A 22,326-nucleotide genomic window follows, 5' to 3' on the forward strand; every position below is an offset into this window, starting at 1 on the left:
ACGCGTGTTCGGACATACGTTTTTTCAGTTTAGTTCGCAGTTTCGCCGCTAGATGGCGCCACAAATTTTCTCCATAAAATGACATATTTTCTATTTTCTTTAATAATGGTCTTAGCGGGCTATAATTAGATTCGTTCGATTCCGTAGGCGACAAGGAACAATTTGTATATCTCAGAATTTCGGAAAAGTCCCTAGTTTTCGAGAAAATCGAGATTTTCTATTTCTGTAGTTCCAACTTTCGCCGCTAGATGGACGCCAATTTTTTAGTCCATGAAATGGGCTATTTTTCTATTTTCCTTAATAAGTGGCCTAGCAAGCTATAATTACATTCGTTCGATTCCGTAGGCGATAAGGAACAATTTGTATATCTTGGAATTTCGGAAAAGTTCCTAGTTTTGGAGAAAATCGAGATTTTCTATTTTTGTAGTTCCAACTTTCACCGCTAGATGGACGCCAATTTTTTAGTCCATGAAATGGGCTATTTTTCTATTTTCTTTAATAATAGTCCTATCGGGCTATAATTAGATTCGTTCGATTCCGTAGGCGACAAGGAACAATTTGTATATTTCAGAATTTCGGAAAAGCCCCTAGTTTTCGAGAAAATCGAAATTTTAGTTTTTTTGTAGTTCCGCCGCTCGCCGCTAGATGGCGCCACCTGTACCGTTTTCGACCGAATTCGACAAAAATTGATTTCCTGGCTTTATTAGGCATCAAAACGCATCAAACCCTAATAGAAATTTGTTTCTAAATGCCTCAGGTACCATACTACGTCGTCAAAGTGCCGAAATATTCATTTTTTTATTCTCCTTATATGCATGTTCGGACCCTCACTCCTTAGGATTAGTTTTTTCGGCGATTATTCGTTCGTGGCAAGTTCGATTAAAATTTCTTTTTTCTATGTCCATCTGGATGTACATACGCATGTGCATGCAAAATTTGACGAGAATTGGTTGAGTGGTGCAAAAGAAAAACGCGGCCAAAGAAGTTGCAAAGCCAAGTATAAGAGCTTCGCTCAATAAAATCTGTATTACGATTATTTAATTTGCAAAAAGGGAGAATATAATATTATCGTAACATATTCAATTTAATAAGATAAAAATATCGAATAAGTCTTTATTTTTACTTGTCAACTCTAAAACTGTCTCACTAGCGTTATCTAGTGAGTATTACAGGAATTATGGAACAAATATTATGCTGTGATTGGCCGCTAGGGAAAACTGTAACAAAATCTAGTCAATCGCTTCAACAGTAGTAACGTGACGGTTTCCTTCAAAGTGTCGCTTGTTTTTCTTCGTTTTTGGTGTAAATACGAGATACATAGTACAACACGATATTACAAAATGATTAAACACTGTGCAGTGAGATATGTATTATAGTACTTTCACCGTGCACATAATCTATTGGTACTTCTTGGCGTTAAACTATAACCTCTCTGCTATCGGGGACGTCTAAGTTATTCCAAACTTTTAAACTTTTCATTTTAGTAAGTATCTCGATACATTATGTTTTATTAAACTTTTTGTTGGTGATCAATCTCTCGGTGATTGCATATTTGTATGTATGCATGCCGCAATCGCGATTAAAGTAACCTTGTCACGATTGTGAAAGGAGCGTTACATCGATGCGTCAAATTTTACGTCATGTGTATACTCAGACATCGAAATTAAAAGAAATAATATTCGGTTCCTGTTTCAGCTCCTTGTTTTGCATATTTAAGTACTTATGTAATCAAACTGTTACATACTTTACTGAATGGGAGGTTAACTAGCAAAAATATACACGTTCTATTAATAGAATAATTCTCTTACTTACAAATAACCTGTTTTATAAAAGTTCTATATTGTACATTTTCACAAAAAATTGGACTAAAGAAAAAGTTAAGAATACATTGTTTGAACTTTTAGTCATAGCAAAGTCAGCGGTGATTTTTTATTTCGCAAGTTATGCGTCATTTATTTTTGCCAATGAAAAAAGAATCAACAACAGATAACGCTAGTATTAAACTATGTACTTCCCGATAGAGTACAATAATTATCACATGTTTATTACCGAAAAATTAACGATCTAATGTTAATTTTAATTCACGGTATACAATTAATTATGTACAAATAATTATACTATAACGATTTCTCGTTTGTGTACGCTGGTTAGATAAAGTCGTGAGTAATCGTCGATGATGATTCGTGCAAGTTCCCATGTTCAGATTAAATTAAGCTTTCAGCCGAGTTAGTCGAGTACATGATTTGATTATAATCAAGTGGAACAAACAAAACGAGTGGATACTCAGGGCTTTAATTTTTCTAGGTACAGCTCTGTGAGCGTGTACACATCGCGGTTGTCTTCTCTTACTTAACATCCGTTCAACTTTCTATTCACACACTTTCGTGCTCGTTCGTTCGTACACTTTTTTGTTCAAACGCTATTGCATCCTTGTTCGATTTAATTTCATTTAGAAACTTTGAACTATCTAGATAGCGGGTTGTAATCTATTAGTACATATCGCGAAGAATCTTAATACGAATATGTTGTTCCCTTGAGCTGGATTTACTAGCTCGTGTAATTTGCGTATAGTAGTATAACTATCGCGTAAAATTTTTGGCTTGAACATGCGGATAAAATATTTGCCTCAACTTCGAATAAATTATTTGACAAAACAAATTTTATTTGTGCCAAAAATTTCAACTATTGTTGCTCAATAATTTCAGGAGAGATGGAGAAAAACGTGGTCTTCACACCTTCAGCGCCTCCTCCGCCTTCCGCACCTCCTTCGTACGAAGAGGCTGTTGGTTCTTGGAATCAGGTATCTCGTCAACCAAACATCGCGCCATATCCAGTAGGACCGTCATCTATGCCAACACCAGCACGTAAGCATCCCTTTGTTCATTTTCGAACGCATAAATCATCGAACTTGGTCCACAATTTCATTATATCCGTCGAATTGTTCAGTTCCCAGCGAACCTCCAGCGCAACCACAACCGCAGCCAGTACCGGTACCGGTGCCAGTGCCAGTGCCGGTGCCGCAATATAATGCAAATCCAAACCCGGCGCCAGCGCCCGAAGTCCGGGTCACCTATCAACCCGTGATTTATGAATTGAGTCCAAATCCGATAAAAATGACATGTCCAACGTGCCACGCCAACATTAAGACCACCACGATACAAGATCACAAACCGAGTGCCCACCTATGTTGCATCGTACTCTGTTTACTTGGGTAATTTTTACTTTCATTTTAAGGGAGTTTAAGGAATTTAAAGTCTTCTTTTCTTTTCATCGATAGCGTTTCAATTTCAGATGCTGTCTGTGCTCGTGCCTGCCGTATTGCATCAGCAGCTTCATGAACGTTCATCATTTTTGTCCGAAATGCAAAAGTTACATCGGCACATGTAAAGGTTGAATGGAATCTGCGTACTTTATACTTTGTTACAATCCGTTTTATGTAACCAGATACAGTGTAACGTGTTATCAAGACGGGAGGAGGGTTTTAGAATATATTTCCCTGCTTGTTCGCGTATTAAGTTAAGAGGAAGAACGATTCGATCGAGATTATTGTAGAATCGTATCGGACACACTATGTATGACGCTTATTTCTCGCGAGGTGACGCGAATATCACCTATAATGTGTGATAGAATTATTATATATTCCATGGTATGTAAAATGAGTGAGTGTATGAGTGCATCGAGTATGCAGGCAACGAGTGAGATAAGATACTCTTGTAGAAGTATTTTCCAGCATTGAACTCGAGAACGGCGTTGTTCTCTTTTGCATTTCTCATATTCCGTCGCCTTAGACTTTTCTCGGGAGAAACAAGGAGATAAAAAGTTTGTTCGAAACGCGAAAGAAGGAAAGAAACAGTTTTTCTTCTCTTTTTTTCTTACATTGTTGTCTCTTGCTTCTTCCGATGTGCATTCCATTGATAAAAGAAGAGAAGAAAGAGTGACTGTGTACGTGGAATAAAAAATTGTCCCGTCTCCTGTTTACAATAATGTTTGCATTTGTATTTATTTTTGTATTTTATTGGTGCTTCCGGGACTTTCAGTGAAACATATTCCTGCATAATTAAATATATATATATGTGTGTGTGTATAGACACTAGTACAGGGGAGGTATTTTTACGTGAACCGTATAAAGGTTTTGCGAGATTGACGAACAGCATCCGAATTATATTGCGAAGAAGCATGGTTTATCTCATTTACATTTCGTGCTCGAATGATATATAGGACTTTGTTCAAGTTATTTATATTGGATATATTGATTAAATGTTTAACTGACGTCTCTTATGTAAAGGAAAATTCGAATAAAAATAATTTTGTGGATATCTTTCTGGTTTATCCCTGGTATCAGGAACATTAAGGACCTTCTTATATTAGGAATCGGTGATCGATGGTATTAAAAATGAAACAGGGTGTTGCCAATAAACTGGCAGTTTATTTCACTTTGATAAGCATAGAAGGTATCGAACAATTTCGAGTACATGTCTCGAGTGTAATGAAAAAGATCGATTATGCTTTAATAGTTGAAAAATTACGTATACTACGTTAACAATATTTTCGGTCATTCTTTGAGATGATAACTCGAGCATAAAACGGTTCGTCGATATATACGATTAGATGTTGACGATCATTCGTAAACATTCTACGTAACAATGTTACAAAATCTCTAAGAGTAATATTGCGATGTTCTGTCCTCTTAGCTGTATGACAATAACATTTATTGTTATTCAAGAGCACTTGTTCGTCGTGTGCATACAGTATAACGACAAATACAAATGAAATGTACATTTTTAAATACGAAATGCTATCGACAATTGTATATCTCGTGATAAAATGGCAAGAAGAAGCCAGAGGCGTTGATCTATTCAAACGAACATGGTAAATTCTATTCAGCGATCGGTAGAAAAAGAAAAATAAACAATTCGTTCGACGCAACGCGTTGGCACTGTGACAAACTTGAAGTATGGAAAATCAACACCTCAGTTTCTCTACTCTTTCACGATTCGTCTCGACGATTCTACACAAGAGTTTCTAACAAGTCATCGTGAGGAAGAAATTGTTGTTGAGCCACGGACGAATATTCCATGTCGATCGGTTTCGTGTCGTCGTAAAGTGCCGGAGCTTCGCTGAGGATGATAATCGTGCCCACGATGGAGGCGATCGAAAAGATCCAAAGAAAAAGACGATCCAGTACCATGGCGACGAAACCCCAATCTTGATCTTCCTGTTGTGGAACGAAAACGAAACAAATTTTGATCGTGAATATGATTTTCGTATTAAATTCTTACCGCGTTAAATTCGTCCTGTCGTTGTATGTGATGCTGAATAAACATCACGTTGTGTAAAGCTTTCTCAAGTTCGAAAGGATACTTCTTCTTGGGTGTTACGTCGCTCAGAGATTCATCCAGGCCAGACATCACTGTAGGAAGTCCGTTATATCCACCGATACCTCCCAGGAATCTGTGATGCGCCGTCGTTGTGTGCAATCCGTTGCAACCTGAATCAGGCGCTATCGGTTTATTTGCTGCAAAAACAATTTCATCTATTAATACGTACCACCGATTCGCTGATGTCGAGCAGAATCCGGAGAAGACACTATGGAAGAAGATTGCACCGCGGCAGCAACTGCGGCGTTGAATTTGCTCTTCTTACTGGATCCTCCTCTTCCATAGATTTTGTGTGCAGCGAGGTCGTTCAATAGATCGTCAGGTACTCTCATGAACAGCAACTTTGGTAATCTTCTGATGAATATCTTTCTGACCCACGGTGCCATTTTATGAGTGCTTGGCTTACGATAGTGTACGTTCAGTATAACGATGGTTATCACTACCGATAAACCTACTAGAATCATCGTGAACAGCAAGTACTTGCCCAACAACGGCAGCGCCAACGACGTAGACGGTATAATCTCGGATATTAGGAGGAAAAACATGGTTTGGGACAGTAAAATGTTGATACACAAAGCAATTTTCTCTCCCGAGTCGGCTGGCAGATAAAAAGCCAACACGGACAGGTAGGAAATGCTCACGCAGGGCACGATCAGATTCACCGTATAGAATAATGTTTTTCTACGTAACGTGATGTTGAAAAAGATGTCCGGATACGGTTCGTGGCAGCAGGGATAATATTTCTTGTGTCGTTCCGCTGGAACCCCTAAGATGTCCCATTCTACACTAGGGTAGTATTCGCGAAGATCGATGCCCACTTCCACTTTGTCTCCCATGTTCTGATTAATGTGCTTCAAGTCGATCTGTCGTGAGCAAACAAGGGTCATATTTCGTGTTTGATACTAGTTACAATTTTGACAATTATTTTTACCTGGAAACCATCGTAAGTCCATGAACCGAACTTCATGAAGCAAGTTTGTTGATCGAATGGAAAGTAGCGGACGTCTATTTCGCAGGAAGACTTGAAAATCGCTGGAGGTGTCCAAAGGACTTTGCCAGTGTAATGCAGGATAGCTTTTGTCATCGTAGTCACCCCATACTCTCCGTCCGCACTGTCGATTGCGATATTGTTAGAATTATTAACTTCGTAGAGTACGATTCCAAGAACTTTCGTGCATACTTGTTGTAGAGGACAATGTCCGGAAGCCATATGTGCTCGCTAGGTACATAGAGTTCGGTGACTCCGCCGTATTCAGCTGGATCCCATTGAAACTTGTGATCCTGCCATTCCTGAGACAAGATTCGGTTCTATTAAACATGTCCTGTACATCGACGAAAAACCCGTTACGTTATTTTAGACTTACGTGTTCCAGCCAGACATTCGTCGTAAGGATTTGATCCTTCAAATTCTGTAATTTTTAATTGAAGTTCGCTTACTTAACTATATCGAGTACTTGAGAAAATAGGAAATTAAAGGTATCGCGTACGAGATCTATCAGCTGAGAAAGACGAAGTCCTAGCTTGACGACCACGGTGTCGGTATTATTAGAGACTGGCCGAATCAGTCGGTTGTAATTCGATAACAAGTCGTCGTACAGCCTCTTTGCATCAGGATTACTGTAGCATGTTCTTGCCGAGAGGATCAAGATGACTGCTTGAAGTATCATATTGAGCAAACACCGTGTAGAGTTATTCCAGTCCAATTGACATCCTGTGTATTGCATAAAACTTTCAACTTCTTTTATACACTTTGTTAATTAATTCGATAATTTATTCTTCATTCGACTTCATGAATTAGAGAAAATTAAGTCAATGCCTGTTCGTAGTTCAGCGGTGGTTTTGTGTTAGGTTGCTGTTCGAAGAATAATGAACCTGTTGCGTAAACTGTAATTCTCTTCATATCGAATTTGTCACTCAAATTTTATTATTCATTAAGGTTCATAAGTGGTTAATCGATCCAATTAAAATTGTAAGATAAATGAGTAGATTTTCGAGAGAATTAATTTAACGGATAATCCATAGAACAATGCGAATTGATTTTCCTATTCATTCTCCAAAGTGCAAAAGAAAATCTATAAAGCTGATCGATCTGCACCGGGTCATGTCTTCCGTACAGTCGGTTAAAAAAATTTCTGTCAACCTATGTAAACACTATAGTTCTTCGTTTCAACATTCGAATAGTACTGCGGATTGCAAATTTTCTTTATTTCTAATTCAACAATGATTACACGCGTGAACTGGCACAGCAGAAATAGTACAACACATGATCAACTCACTTTTAATTCCAAAGTTTTAATTTAGTATTTCGATGTTCAAAATATCATCCCTCTATTTGCGAACTCGCGGTCGGATAAATTCAGTCGTTCGTTGATACAACTCAATTTGACCAATTATATATTTTTACATTTACATCGAATTTATTGAATAACTAGCCTCGTATTTTACTAAAACGTAGTCCATTCAACTCGAACGAATTTTACGAACTTTCCAAACGTACTATGGCAATGAACGCGTCAACAAAGCGTGCTTTTCGGATCAACGTTTACGAATAACTTAAAAATAAAATTACATACTTGCGATCGGTTCTCTTCAGGGTCCCTGAAGATGTACGATTCCTAACACGTTCGATCTCGCGCGGATATCATAATCTTTGAACGCGGCTCTTTCGAATCAGCGCGACGCTGCGCCAACCGAGCAGAACCGACGCGACGTGTAATCGACGCGACTCGCATCACTTTCTCGTTCCAATGATACCGGACGAGCGTTAGAACAGCAATGACATTGTGTACAGCCAATGGACCACTGGATGATGTTACGTGCATCTCAGATTCCCCAGGATCAATACCCCATTGCGCATGCACCGAGCTGTTCGAGGGTGGTTGCGCGTTGCCGGACAACCCCCAGGGCGCAGGTTCTGTTCGTTGCACTCGAGGCTAGAAAAACAGGCACACACTAATGTACATCAGGGTTCTGCACGATTCCCTCCGCCTTCACCAACGCCCTTTCGACGCGTATTTTTCGGTTTGTTTTTCACATTCAATTTTTTTCACCCTTTTCTATTTGACATTTTCATTTATTGATTATTGGGGCGGAAAATCTTTGCGCGTTGGTAATCGTATATACCCTGTTAGCGCATTTGGCGTCATAGCGCAGTAACAATTTTCTTCTTAATTCCCTTTTTTAATTAATCGATTACGATGGTCATTGGCGGTTCCTGTATCAGTTATTGTATTAAAGTATTCGGTTACGTGGAAGACCACCACTTGCCTGGTCGCAGGGAAGTTACCACCCCTTCGTTGAGCAACCCGAGAGAAATCCCTTCTCAGTTTTCTAATTTAGCTAACGATGGAACGTTAGAGGGGATGGAAGGAAGTTCGTGCTTCATTTTCGCCTAGATGGAATGGTATTCAAAAGGTTTCCCAGCTGAAGTGCTTCCTTATTTTTTTGCTATTATCTGCTTGTTTAAATCAGCACGCTGATTGATCGATGTTAACAATTTGAACGGTGCTTTGCGTTATCTCGATTGTTATCGTAATTGAAAATAAATTCACTTAGCCTCCAAGGTAATAAAGAAAATTTTGCGGAAGACAAGTTTAATTGAATGAAATTTCGTTGCATCGAATGGCACAGGTAATTTTGTAGGCGATGAGGAGACCGTGTCGGCTAACGTGCTCGGATTTATTTGATCAGAAATTGAAAGCGTAACTCGATATGCCGTGGAATTTTTGAAAGTGGATCCGGAACAGGGAGATAGAAGGAAGAAAGGTTTTCCTTAATTGATTTCGAAGTAATTTGTCTTCGTGTCAGTTTGTTGTTTGCGTACTCTTTTTAGTCAGCGTGTATAACGATAAATGGGATTATTTTTCCGGGTTTCGTTGTCGCGAAGCACTACCGAGTGCACAAGGGAACCACTTTCGAGTGGCATGGACAGGGGTAACTGGCCTCTTCTCTTACGTACGGGTGCACGCGTCCACTAATGCATTTCATATTTTACCCTCAAGTATTTTTTTAATATTAATTAGACCCGCAGGTTGGCTGGAAGACTAGTGAAATCAAATATTTACGCCCCCGTGGTGCTTTATTTTTAAATACTTCTCTGCCCAACGACGGAACAAAGAGCCGCGTTGTTTCGAAATTTTAACGAAACTTTGTCACGATCCATTTCATTCGAAATACTCTACACCGTTTGATAAAATTATTGTTGCAACTATTTTGTTTGAGGATTCTTGGCGATTCATAAAACATAAATAACTTCGAGAACATTTTTGTCGCTATAGCCCCATTTTTCAATGCCATATCCGTATAAAGTTACGAACGGTATTGTATCTTGAATCGGGTGTAAAAACGTACAAGCAAACACGATTCAATGCGTAACATCGAAAACCTTTCTATTTTTCCCGGGGGTAAAAATGTTCGTTTACGTTTCGTCGTTCGATTCGAACCAGCCGAAACAGTCGGTGTATTTACGAGAATTCGTTAACGCTAGAACCAGCTTTCTCGACCGATGCCATTTTTCTCGGCGACAGAAACGAGCCATTACATTACATTACATGTCCGTGCATTAGAGCACTTTATCCTTACACGCGAGCCGTCTTCTTGCGTTTATATCTTTCTAGGTTCATCCCTGATGCGCTAGCCACGATGATAAACGTGACTGTTTTTCCGGGTTCGTTCGTCGCGAACCAGCCGAAAGCTGTAGTGCCACTTTCCACCTCGAGACTCTACTTTGCACAGCGCGTTTAATGGCCGTGAGAAAAGACTTTTTCTAATCATTTCCACGGAATCGATACAAATTTTTTAACGTGGCAGTAATGTTTTATTCTTTGCGAAAACAAAAGGTGTTTTATTCTTTCACCAAATAAATAAATCGTCGACGATTTTTCCAGTGAGAACGGTCCTTCGTTACTATTTTAATATGCCGGAAAGGAATTCAGTGTTAAATTTCAATGTCAACGTTAAGTTCGAATAAACCTTCGTCCGTAATATAAAATTGTACACGCGTGTACGTGGGTATGTATGCGCTTGCACGATCGTTTCGTATAAGCTCACCGAAACACCCGCGGCATGTTACACATAAGGGATGCATCTGTCGAGGAATATGTTCTCCAACGAGGTGCATTGAAATGCGTTGCACCATCCTCTGGGTATCTCTCTCACTCCGCACCGCTGTTTAGCTGCTCGAAGTGTTAATGCCAAGATTCTAGACTAGTATACCGGCCGAAATTTATGGCAGAATATTTTCAGCGAACGAAGGGGACACCAGGACGATTTAATAGAGTTAAGTCTGATAAATGAGAAAATAAAACGGTGCTAGTACGGGAGTTAATTAATAAGACTGCTAATTTAATCGTCGATACGTGGAGAGTTGAATTTGATCAGGTTGAGAGGCTGAATCATGAGAGAAATTTCTATCTCATCGCGGACTTGTTGCTGCTTCCGATGACCATTGATCGATGGAATCGATACGCGTATCGTAAAGCGTTAACGAACCGAAATTGATCTCCCATCGTTTAGTAAAGAATCAAGTCGCTATTCGTCCGTTGATAAAAGTTCTCCCTCGCGCTGCCACTGTTTCCTCGTGAAATATGCATTATGCATCTGGTTAAAAGCTTGCTCTTCTTCGGTATGTGTGCACGCGTTCCGGGTAGAGGATCTTCTCCGAAGGCGTAGCAAAGTATTTTACGCTTTATGGCTTGTACCTCGGTACATCTGTTTTAAGCTGCAGCAAGAATGCTTTGCAACGTCGTTTATTAAGGTATGCTGTAACTTTTCTTCTTTCATCTTCCAGCTGAAATATTTAACACGTATCGTTCGCTAATTTTAAACAGGATAACAGCACTTTCGACGCCCCTTCCGCAGCGCTTCTGTTCGGTCTATCCTTTAAATTGTGCGATAAACGGAGACACGGAAATTCGTGTACCTCCGTGCAGTGAGTTATTAATCGAAAACAACTCTTGGGATCTCGTTTCTGCCAGTCTTTCTTATCCACGTCGAAAGTGGCAAGCGTGGAGGCGTGTTTGAAATTTTCAACATAGCGAACCAGGTTACACGAGAGAGAATCAGAGGAGTTTTCTAGCGAGAAAAGAAAAGAGGGAACGAAAAGGAAGAAAAATACGTATGGTCACGCGTTACGTCGTGCTTTACCGCCATCGCATCGTAGGGTACCAGGATTCATGCAGTTCCTTCTATAACGTCGATTCTAAGAACTCTTTTGCCGCAATCCACGGCCATATAACAAGAATGTATCTTAATAACGAGAGCATAAAGGGAGAAGGATCGAAAGTAAGGGATGTGCCTCGAAATTGGTTCTTGGGAGGTACCGGTAATTAATGTGGTGTCACGCATCAAGTAACCCTCTCTATCTCTTAGCATGTTACTTGTTCTCCCGTGGCTGTCGCACGGGGAAAACTCGCAAGTCCACGAGATAAGCTGAAATCCCATTACACTTCGTCGTTAGATTCTCCTGTCGCATTGTAAACCAGTTGGTCGTCCTTGTACCTCTTCTCGCCTCTTCTCTTCTCTCGTTTTCTCCTCCCTTCTCGCAGAATCTCTTTCGTCTTTCTCCGCTTTCCACTCTTCACCACCTAACCTGCCTTCTAAACGCGGGATAATGGTCAAGGCGTGTTGGAGTTTAAACGAGTGTTTGCTCGAGCTCTGTAAATTATGGCGAGCCCTTTCGCAACACCCGGTATATATGCATACGTACGCGAAAAGGTGTACCGTCGTCACGCCTCACGCTCGGCTGATCATTCTACAGCCGCGTTCGCGTTGCGATAACACTTTTAATTCTTTGCCTTACCAACTTAGTTTCAACCAGTTTTATTTCTTAGGTCGCAACCGTTGCTCAAGAAACGATGCTTGTTCTTGCGATTTCTGGCCTCGAGTTCCTTGATAATTTCTTGTATCGCGGCAAGTGCTGCTTGCTCGTCAGGAGGATACGCAGAAAGATTCTGTATTAATTGTACAACGCGTTGATAATTTCGTTGGGAACGATGGTAAGGAATCGCGACGAAAAAGATCGAGGTTTAAATCTCGGGGTAGCGATTCGATCGATCGGATATCTTCTTTGTACATACGTAACCGTTCGAAGTAGGCGAACGTCTTCGTTGATCCAGAAGCGTTCTCTTCCTTCCAATTTCAAGGGTTTCCGTTCCATTCACCGGCTCATGCAGAACGAGAAAAATGACTTTGTGGCGAACCGCTTCGTCCTGCACCTTTTTCCCTGCTCAACCTTTTCTACCAGTCGTCGACTTTTTTCTCTTTCGTTCGTTCAGCCTCCCGTGAGAGTTGTCTCGGCCCGTCTGTCACCGACATCATTCGCTCGAGTTCTGATCTTTCAGCAACGTTAAGGCAAGATGTTCGGTCCCACGAGGCCGACAAGGCGGTGAAAGACAAAGGGAAGACGGAAAAAACAGGGAGGAAACGCGGACGCGTAAGGGATAGATAATATCGTGCGAGTTACAAAGATGTTTTTATAAGCAGATTTTCGAAATTTTCGAATCTTTTTTATCCTTAGTTCGTTCACGACCTGTTCGTGTTATATCTACAGCACGTGCTTTTAGATAGCGCTATCGAACGCGCTCAGCAAATCCGAGGATGTCGATATTCCAAGGAAGCTTATCCATCTTCTAGATTGAAAATACCTATGGGAAATACGTCCAGTGGCCGGGCACGTGCCGATCTACCGACCGTTTCCATTTTCGCGAGACATCGCGATACTTGGACGCGCGGAAACTTTAACGCTAGCAGTTTGGTCGCTAGGAACTTTGTATCGTTAAGAACTGTTCAGCGACGATTCGAAAGAGACTACGCGAAAGCTTCGGTAGAACATTCCTCGCGTCTGAAACTGGACGACCTAACTAGAGGAGATCGTTCGAATTATCGTCCGACACCTTCGAGCATAACGAATCAATTTATGGGCCGCAAACGCAAATGCTGGTCGGTCACCGATCGGCCTACCATCGCATGAATTATTGATATATTTGACCATGGCGCATCGGTAATGGTTCTGTTCGGTTTGGTTCGTTCGTTGCGTACAGCGGATGCCTATCGAGTAGACGGGAACAGTTTCGTGCAGGGGCGTGTTCGCGTTGTCCAAAAGCAAGCAATGCAGAACACGGCAACCCTCGAGGAATTCCGGCGTCTGCGCCCCGTAAACAAGAACTTCACGCATACCCGTTTATTTTGGAGAATCCCTGTAGATCGGCGGCCCTCCCGGAAATACCGTACACATACCCCATCAGGACAGCGTTGCAACGGAGTACCGCATATCTGAGGTTGTCCCGCGTACCTACCTGCATTTACGTGTACGCGCTTGTCACATATTTTCCCTCGGTTCGAGCCGTTTCGCTCCGCTTAACCGTAGCCCCTGCGGTTCACGATTACGAGACTATTTCGCTGGAAATTTGAGGCGTTATCGAGAACCGATCGCCCCGATCTGCGCTCGTTCGATCCCGTCAAATATTTCTATTCGCTCGCGTTCTCCGCGTTTTCGCAGAACGGTGCGTGCTTCGAAATTCACGGTCACCGCGCGTTTCCAGAGCAAAGCCGACCCGCGGAAAATGCCTGTTTTATGCTTCGAGCTAGGCAAACTCGCGACAACGATCATCGGTGGTCGTCGCTCGAACAAATCTCCAGTCGATATCCTCTCGACGGGTCCCAGTCGCTCAACAAGTAACGACGCTGCTCGAGTTCTATCAACGCATCGCCTTTTGCTATTTTTACCGATTCGACGAAACGAAATTCGTTCTTCTCGCTGAAGGAATCTTCCTTGCTTTAGACAGCGGTTGATCCTCGCAAATTGCCACGTCGTATCGTTTTATTATCCTCCTCTTTGAAGCTGCAGTGGATTTCGCGTTATTCCAAACTTGTGGATACGCGAAACGGACTTTTCGAGCCTTCTCAAAGGAACTTTAATCGAAAGAATCGCGTTCCGCGAACAGAGTAGCGACTTTTAATTTAACAACGGTGTATCGTTTCTTCAGTTTCGTCGATGTTAAACCAAAAGGCGCTTCGCCAATTTATTCGTCGACGTTCGTTGCTGGTTCCGTTACCGTCGTCGATAACGATATCCATTCGTACGGTTGACCCATTAACGTCTCCGCCCTTTAGGGTACAGAGAACCCTCCGGTCGTTTCGTTAAATCAACGATTTCGGGCTCGTCAACGGCGAACGATTCGAGCGAAAGCGCAAGGAGGGAGGAAGAATACGGCTAGAGAAGAAACCGAAGGAGACAGAGAGAAGCTACAGGGCCTATGTCCGATATGTCCGCATTGGATAAGGCTTCGTTTCTATTGTACAATTTCAACGAAAAAGAGAAACGAAGAGGAGGACAAGTGCGAAAGGGAGACACTCTGTTTCTTTTTCGGTAGATACCCCTTGCACCCCTTTGCCGCTTCTGCACTTCGTTCAGCACCCTCTGACGAGTCGACCTCGCACCGCCAGTGTCAGTATCGACTGGGATACCTCGTGGAGAGAACGGCAACGAGGAAGGACAGAGGGTAGGCGAGATGCTGAACACGTACAAGTGGAACGGAAAGCGCAGGGTAGATCAGAGCAGAGGGACAGAGAGGGAGAGACAGACAGAGCGACTCGTCGATTCTCGACGAGCGTCGTGCACAGTGCCGTGCTTCGAGTGCACCCCGCTCGGGACCGGCAAAATTTTTTCGCAAAAAAGATTGCTCCCTCTTCGGCGATCAGCGAATCTCGTACGAGACAACGCTTTTAGCTACCGCTAAAAATCGGTAGCTAAAGATCGGTAGCTTTTAGGGAAAAAGAGCTCGCACCGATCGCGAAAGTCACGGAACCCGCAAGGGGTTTCGTGGCGTGAAATTTTTCGCGGTCCTCCACGATGCGGAAAAACAAGCGGAAATAAATAGCGGAGAAAGCGAAAGAGGTTCGCGTATCCTGTCGGCGCGTCGCCGCCTCGAGGTTTGCACATGGTCTCGCGTTCCTCTCGGACTCGATCCGCGCAAACTCGCCGGTCCTCGGCCGTGTTCGTCGCCGGTCCTGTCGGTGCTGCCACATGGACGCGCGTCGTGTTTTGCGGGCTTCGCGAGCTTTCAGGGGCGGCACCTGGGCGGTGGGGGCGATTCGTCGGTGTACACCGTAGAGGATCGCGCGCGCAGGGGTGGCGGCGGCTCGGCTACGTTCGGTCGACTTCGCAAGTCATCGCCAGCGTCTCGCGTCGGGGCTTCCACATGGGTTGGTATTGGCTCCCGGGGCGCAGGGTGGCTTGTGCGGCGGGGCTCTAACCCGAGAGAGACTCCGAGCGTAGAGAACGAGCGAGTCGACCAACTGGAGCGAGAAAGTAGGAACGGTTGGCCAGCGTAGGAGGGAGAGGAACGGAAGAAAAGGGCGAATGCGCGAACGAGAGGGAGCAAGAGGGAGAGATACGGCTCGCCACAACACCCCTCCCAGCCTCCACCGCCTCCTCCGCCACCCGCGGAACGGGCAGAGCGTCAGTGCTAAGGTGGGTTGCTCGGTCGGAACATTGCCAGAGAGAGAGAGACACGTCCTGGGAGTGCCTGCTGCACCGACACGACTCCCTGGTGCAGGACCCGCAGCGGTGCAAGGATCCAGCGAACGCGCGCACCTCGACCGAGCGAGTGACTGACTGGACCGAGTGATCGACACGCGCCTAACCCGCGTACACGCGCGTCAACAGGCACGCGAGCAAGATCGTGCAAGCGGAAAAGAGGAACGGGAACGGGAAAGAGGACGAGAAATAGAAGGAGAACGAGAACGAGAACGGAAGCCAGCTGCCAACGTTCACCGTTTGTTCGTGCGAAACGGTGCAGAGAAAAAGGAGTCATCCTCGCGCGCAGCGGAGACGACGCGACGCGTCTCGGTGGTGCGTCGAGCGGGTTTGCGACAGCCGCGAGATATAACGGTGGGAATTCCTCGGGCGATCGGGCAGGGAGTACGCGCTCGGAATGACGAGAGAATCGGAACGGTGCAGGAGGCTGGTCGAAACGGTCGACGCGGCTGAGACGACGACGGCTACGACGACGATGACGATGGCAACCTTTCGTTTGGTCGGCTAGACGCGGTGCACGTATGTACGTGCGCATCGGTTCAAAGCGGACAGAAAAGCTGGACGAGAGGGCGAGGGTGGAAGCGAAAGGTGTGTCGAGAAGACGAAAGTCGAAGTCGGTAGGAGGTCAGCGTGGCTTCAGGGTGGCGGTGGCCGATAGTGATGGTAGTGGTGGTGGTAGTGGTGTAGTGGTGGGTGCTCCGAGCGGTGAATGATCGTCGTCAGCCTCGTGGAAGAGGCAGCCGCCGCTTATGCGGGCTGCCGCGCGTGCCGCATCGTCGTTGCCAGCGAATGATTCGAGTCGTTCCGCGGGAGATAGAATCGTCGGAGAGGAGGAGACGAAAGAGAAAAAAGGAGGGAAGAGCGTAGCTAGGCGACCCTCTTGGGATTCGTGATCGTCCGTGAGCGTCGCGTCGCGAATATCGGCGAGAATCGGCGAGAATCCGCGCGAAATTTCGAAGAATCGAAGGGAGATACGAGAGAGGGAAAAGCGAAAAGGGGCAGAGCGTAGTCCGCGGTCGTCGAGCTGGCGGCTGGCAGGAGCCGCTCGAACTCGTCCGGGTTATGGCAAGCAGGCTCGCGGTCACGGATATCTGTCGGAGAACCATGAGGAACGCGTCGTCGTCGACTCGAACGAACAGGTTGCGAACGAACGTGGCCAGCTACGCGAGGATCTCGAGGAGACGCGCGTCGACGACTACGGGTAAGAGGACGAGTATCTCATCGGCAACAGCATCGTTGGCAACAGCAGCGTCGAGGAAAGTCGTTGGATCGAGGATGACGAGGAACCTGGCGAGAAACGCGTCGTTGAAGATCGTTGTCGCGAGCAGCCTGTCGAGGATTCCGTGTACGCTGGCGCTGCAAGTAACTGTAATCGGTGGCGGTGCCGCAGTCGCTGGCTCGTACGTTCTCGGGCCATCGAATGGCTGGTAGCGCGGAGGAGGCAACGCAACGGTCTCTAACCATCTCGTGTCTCGTTAAGCGGCTTAGAAGCAGTGCGGTTGTTGTGCCGTCCGGATCCGTATTCGAAGGCGAGTTTCTCGTGGTCGGTCTTTCGTAACGGTGGTGCCGCGTCTTCTGGTGGGTGTTGGTGTGTTGGTGCGCCGTCTAGCTCGTGTCACGGTTTAGGCGTACCGGTGCCGGCCGGCCGGTCGCTCGTTCCCGATACCCGCGTCCTGCCCGCAGTGCGGTCGAGCCTCGGCTGAGCCAGCGGGGCCGTTATCCGCGCGCGTCTCGGTGACGGTCCTCGGTGACTGTCCGCGACCGCACCGGTCACCGCGACGGTTACGCGTCCGGGGTTGACGCGCGACGACCCTTACGACGATTACCACGCGACCACGGTCACGCCGACGGCGGCAACGGCCTCAGAGACGACGGCGACGACACCCGCTACGACCACGACGACGAGTACGTGGGGGATATGTGCGGGTGCGCCACGTCCACGCGACGAGGACTGGGGACTGCTGCGGGTAAATCGGCACGGCGCGCCAAGTCCTCGTGCTCGCTACACAGCACGCCCGGGATACGGTAGCTCGTCCTTCACCGTTACTCCTCATCGACGCCCGCGGGCAATGTGCCCACCCGCCGGCAGAGCAACGTGAGTACACTTTTTCTCTTTCCTCGCTCTCTCTCTTATCCCTCTATCTTCGTGCATCGTACAAAGCGATGCACCGACCTTTTAGGCTATCGCGTCTCCGCCTGGTTTACCCGCACGACGCGTCCTCGATTCTCGGATTCTTGGAATTTTTACGCGCGTATCGAAAAACCCGAGCGCCTAGCGTCACCATTCTTTCGAACAGTCGGACCTTCCGGTTTACTTAGCCTTTGTTGTCCGACAGTTTCAGGGAATACACGATACACAGTGTTTACGTTTGAGCCGCGCGCGCGGTCCTTCGTTTCCTTTTCTATACGCTGTCGACGAAACGATAAAGCGTTAGTTTGCGCCTACCGAACGAAACGCTCGAGACGCTTCAACGAGCGACGAAACGCGTGCGTGGATTTAATTTAATTAGCCCGTCGATGTGAATAATTTTAACGGTGTCGGTCCTTGTTACGCGTTGCCCGTCGCGAAAAAAACAAAAGCGTTTAATTAAATTCTCCTCTCTTGACTTTCGACTGTTTTCGTTTGACGGACAAATGATCGCGCTTTCCCGTTTTTACAGTTTTCCGCGCTCCCAGCGTGCTCTCGGGATCGCTTTTGTACCGCTAATCTGAAAACTGTTCAGAATTTCGAGCTGTGCCACCGTCGGGTCTCGAGGAAGGGGAAGAAAAAAAGCAAAATTAACGTTGTACGTTTGCTCAAACGCCGGAACTTCTTCCCTTTTATTCTCAAATTAAAGATCAACGTTGAAACAGCCGGCAAATATTTGCCTTTCTATCTGAAAAAAAAAAAAAGAAGTAGCGCAGCGAAATATCGATCGATCGCGTTGCAGCGAAACGCTGTATCTTTCCAGGCACAGGAATTTCTGTTTCATTTTCATTCGCGTTCAAAGGAAATCAATTCGAGAAACGAACGGACCGGTTAATCGACGCGAAATCCTGGTTAAATACAGAGCAGAGATGTTTTTTCTTTCTGTTCTCCGTTTGCTCGTTCGCAACGCGTCTTTGCTCAGGACGAGGAATAAATTGCTTCTTTTCCCTGAACTTTTAGCGAGGAAAGCCATCCAAAAGCTCCAACGGAATCGCGCGAAAACGTCGGAGTGCTTTCAAGGGGTGCCGTGGTCCTGGGCGTAGTCCTCTAGTCTCTCTCTCCTTTTCTTCACCCTCCACGAAGTTCAACTCCCTCTCTTCGCTCCCACTTTTCCCTCGTGCCTTCGATATTTTTCTCTTCTTCGATGTTTCGTCGATACCTATGTGTCTCGTCAACTTCCAAAAGGTGATCGCGATAAAATTCCATGAAAATTTATTATTCATCCTCCCCCGTGCTTCGCGACGTTCCTTTTAATTCGAGCTACGCAATTTAGATCGCGGATACACGCTCGTTTTTTTCGAACCGGGCGGCGAATCGATCATAATTTAAATTTTCGTTCGCATTGTCCACGGTATTCGCGTGACGCGTATCGACACCGCGATTCGTCGAACACTATTTTTCATCGATACGTCGGCGGAACGAATTAACGTTTCCTTGGAATTTAAAACGCACGCGTAAAACGTTAAACTCGTTTGGACATTTATGGACGCGTTTCAAAACTCCTCGTTTATTAACGTGCCGTTGAACAACAACGATCGCGTTTATCCCGAAGCTTTCATTTTTTTTTCTTTTTCAACTGCGATCAAATCACGAACAAACGTTGCTTGATTTCGTTTACAACGATCGTCGCGTTCCGTCATCGTTTGTCTCGTAATCAGAGTACCTCCGCTTTATCCGTGAAATGTCCATCAAATTCGCCGCAATCATTTCCCTGAACGCATATGTGATCGATAAATACAAATCGGCGACTGTTTCGAGCAATTTCAAGTCCACGAAACTCGTTTGTTCGTGAAACGAATCTGTTTTCGTTTCGTGCGTGACTCGTTCTCCCGAATCGTTCGGTGATTCGATCCTTTCGATGGAAGATTTTCTCTTTTTCTTTTCTAGCTCGTTCGAACCGATCGTGAGATCGCGACGAGGTAATAGAAACCCGATTTCACGGTGTTTTTTTCAATTTTCACGATGGCTCAAGGCGTTTCGCGGCGGCGGGGAATGAAGAGTTTTCGATCGTGGATTCGGAAGGTCGTTTCGTCGTCACCGCGCGACGCTTCCGGATAAAGCCTGACACTTCCGGCGCGTCAAGCGAACTCAGGTCTCCATGGAAATGCGAGAGAACGGACGGTCAAAACCTGCTGACGTGGTAGCACTTCCGGTGCTACCACCGATTCTGTGTCATTTTATCGGCGAATCCTTGATTAAAACACTCTATCCTAACGCGTTACGATTCAATTTTTCCACGAAATATCGGTTTTTCAGAAGCCGGTATTATCGAATATCCCCCCACGAAAGATATTTCTCGTTTTATCGTTTTGTTTCAATTTTTGCTTTCCATTTCATCGTCGTTTCGACTAATATCGTCGATTAAAACGATCTAGTTAGATACGATTTCTACGAATTGTCGGATTACAAAGATTCCTCACCGATGTCCTCAACTATCTCGATACAACCATCTTAACGAAGCGAATCTGTTCCCGATGGTTGTGCTTGTCGGTCGTTAAAAATGCAAGTTTTTCGAACGACCCAAGTCACATAAAACGCAAAACGTTTTAGCAAAAACACCATTAAGGATTCGAGAACTGTCATCGTCAGTCAATCGTCTCGCCTAGGCATCACGCGAACGTGATTTACTAGCCGAGATATATTGATATTATTCAAATTTATGATCCACTCTTCATGGTTATATGTATGCAGGGACGAAATTTACATTCGAATTAACGTCTGCCTCTGCTGAATCTCTCTAGCCTGTACAGTGTTCGGATTTCCTCTTTGCTCGTCACGTTCGTCACGGTCCTTCGCGTGTCGCGAAACTTTCCTCGCTTCTTTTTGATCCGATGCCAGCTTATTTCGAGCGAATGCCCGAATCCATCCGAGACCACGATCTCGATTTTAATACTTCAAATACTGCTTCACGGTTTATCGTTCGAATCTTGCAATTGATTCCGCGGTATCCGCGCGATCGAATGGTCGGCAGGGCAACTAACGTGTTTCACTGTCGCAGTAGAGATGGATATGCATGATCAGAAGCGAAACGAAAGCCCGTCGCTTTTACGGAGTTAACGATTAATCATCGGTTGTCGCTCGAACCCAGAAATGTTCGAAACGAGTTTACTCGGCTTTTTCCTACGTTTACGACGACTTTTAACGCGTTCGGTTTGTTTATTCTCGCGAGCCATCTTCGTTCGTAGCGTCGCCTTTTATCGTTTCCCCCGCGATTCGATTTCCCGTTTCATCAGATTACCGCACGTATTATCGTATAAGCCGTCGAACGACCGTGACATCCGCTTTTTCTGCTTTTAATCGTTGTCGGTCGTCGTTGAACTTTGCCCGAATTCTCGTTTTATCGACTGCTTAATCCGCTCGATTACGATCCTACCGAGCCGACATTGAATTCCTCACCTGAACGGATCGTGGAATTAGTATTCATAGCGGTGAATAACACGCGACGGTGTTCCGAACAATTTTCTACGGCCATTTTCACTTTTCCTCTTGCCTACATGACATAGAACAATAGCGTGCTACGTGATTACTTAGAAAGGATCCCTGCGAGAGTTGCTTAACGCTTCGGGTAATTGCCTCCGTGATACATGTTACGTATCGAATTACGATCTCGCGTAAAATACTTTCGTTGCATGCACCTGTTCGGAAAATAAACGGGTGTAATCGGTCTGGCGAATTGCTTTCGAGTTGCTTCGAAGCGGAACCGGCACTCCTATTATTGTTAGGTCCGTAAGTCTCGATTCCATGATTTCGTGGTTACTGTATGTTGTATACCCTGTACGAGTGGGCGGAATCGGAAGTTGGACCGCGGTAAAATATCATAACAGCTATAAATGTTGACAAAGTCTGCGTGGAATGACGCTAACGTACGAATCTGTCCCTGTCCAGTCCAGCCACATGTAAAATTAGCGTCACGTATTCGCGTGGACAAAGGCGCGATTAAATGCGAGTCTAAACGCGCAATTGAAATTAATGGAGTCGGGCTCGGTCGAGTTACACTGCACAATGATCGCAATCCAAAACGATTTGTACGTCCCCTCGACCCTTCGCGGTGCGTGTTAGCGTACAATTCCATTCGACAAATATTATCGGACGGTTACGTCAATATTTTCGTTTCCGATAATGTAACGTGATAATTTCGCAATTATAATCGCCAAGTCGCGTAATGATAGTACGATCTTCCGTTATTAGGTTATGATACAAATAATTTTCTCTCGGTCAGACTG

At 45.1% G+C, this 22,326-nt stretch overlaps 3 protein-coding genes across 7 annotated transcripts in view; 2 read left to right on the forward strand and 1 right to left on the reverse strand.

Moving 5' to 3' along the window:
• Positions 1–1,214: 1,214 nt before the first annotated feature.
• LOC100880891 (lipopolysaccharide-induced tumor necrosis factor-alpha factor homolog) lies at positions 1,215–4,316 on the forward strand. Its single transcript, XM_012295947.2, has 4 exons — positions 1,215–1,483; positions 2,706–2,864; positions 2,947–3,211; positions 3,292–4,316. Exons 2-4 carry the CDS (start codon positions 2,711–2,713, stop codon positions 3,392–3,394), a joined length of 522 nt encoding a protein of 173 aa, XP_012151337.2. The 5' UTR covers positions 1,215–1,483; positions 2,706–2,710; the 3' UTR covers positions 3,395–4,316.
• Positions 4,317–4,406: 90 nt separating this feature from the next.
• nAChRalpha2 (nicotinic acetylcholine receptor alpha2) lies at positions 4,407–8,152 on the reverse strand. Of its 3 annotated transcripts, none has more exons than XM_076539828.1 (8): positions 7,952–8,152; positions 6,866–7,106; positions 6,743–6,787; positions 6,559–6,668; positions 6,310–6,490; positions 5,548–6,241; positions 5,280–5,500; positions 4,407–5,215 (listed from the first exon to the last, which is right to left on the reverse strand). In XM_076539828.1, exons 2-8 carry the CDS (start codon positions 7,100–7,102, stop codon positions 5,009–5,011), a joined length of 1,695 nt encoding a protein of 564 aa, XP_076395943.1. In that variant the 5' UTR covers positions 7,103–7,106; positions 7,952–8,152; the 3' UTR covers positions 4,407–5,008. The 3 variants fall into 3 exon arrangements, with proteins under 3 accessions (XP_076395943.1, XP_076395944.1, XP_003700025.2); XM_076539829.1 differs by having other exon boundaries at positions 6,866–7,089; positions 7,952–8,151; XM_003699977.3 differs by having other exon boundaries at positions 5,280–5,488; positions 7,952–8,147.
• A 164-nt stretch (positions 8,153–8,316) lies between these two features.
• nAChRalpha1 (nicotinic acetylcholine receptor alpha1) overlaps positions 8,317–22,326 on the forward strand; it is a 113,250-nt gene continuing 99,240 nt past the window's right edge. For all 3 annotated transcript variants that reach the window (XR_013040497.1, XR_013040498.1, XM_076539827.1), the window contains exon 1: positions 8,317–18,010. The gene's annotated coding sequence lies outside the window, so the exon portion shown is untranslated. The remainder of the gene's footprint in view (positions 18,011–22,326) is intronic.

Source organism: Megachile rotundata, chromosome 14 (assembly GCF_050947335.1).
Source record: "Megachile rotundata isolate GNS110a chromosome 14, iyMegRotu1, whole genome shotgun sequence".
Classification (NCBI taxonomy): Eukaryota; Metazoa; Arthropoda; class Insecta; order Hymenoptera; family Megachilidae; genus Megachile; species Megachile rotundata.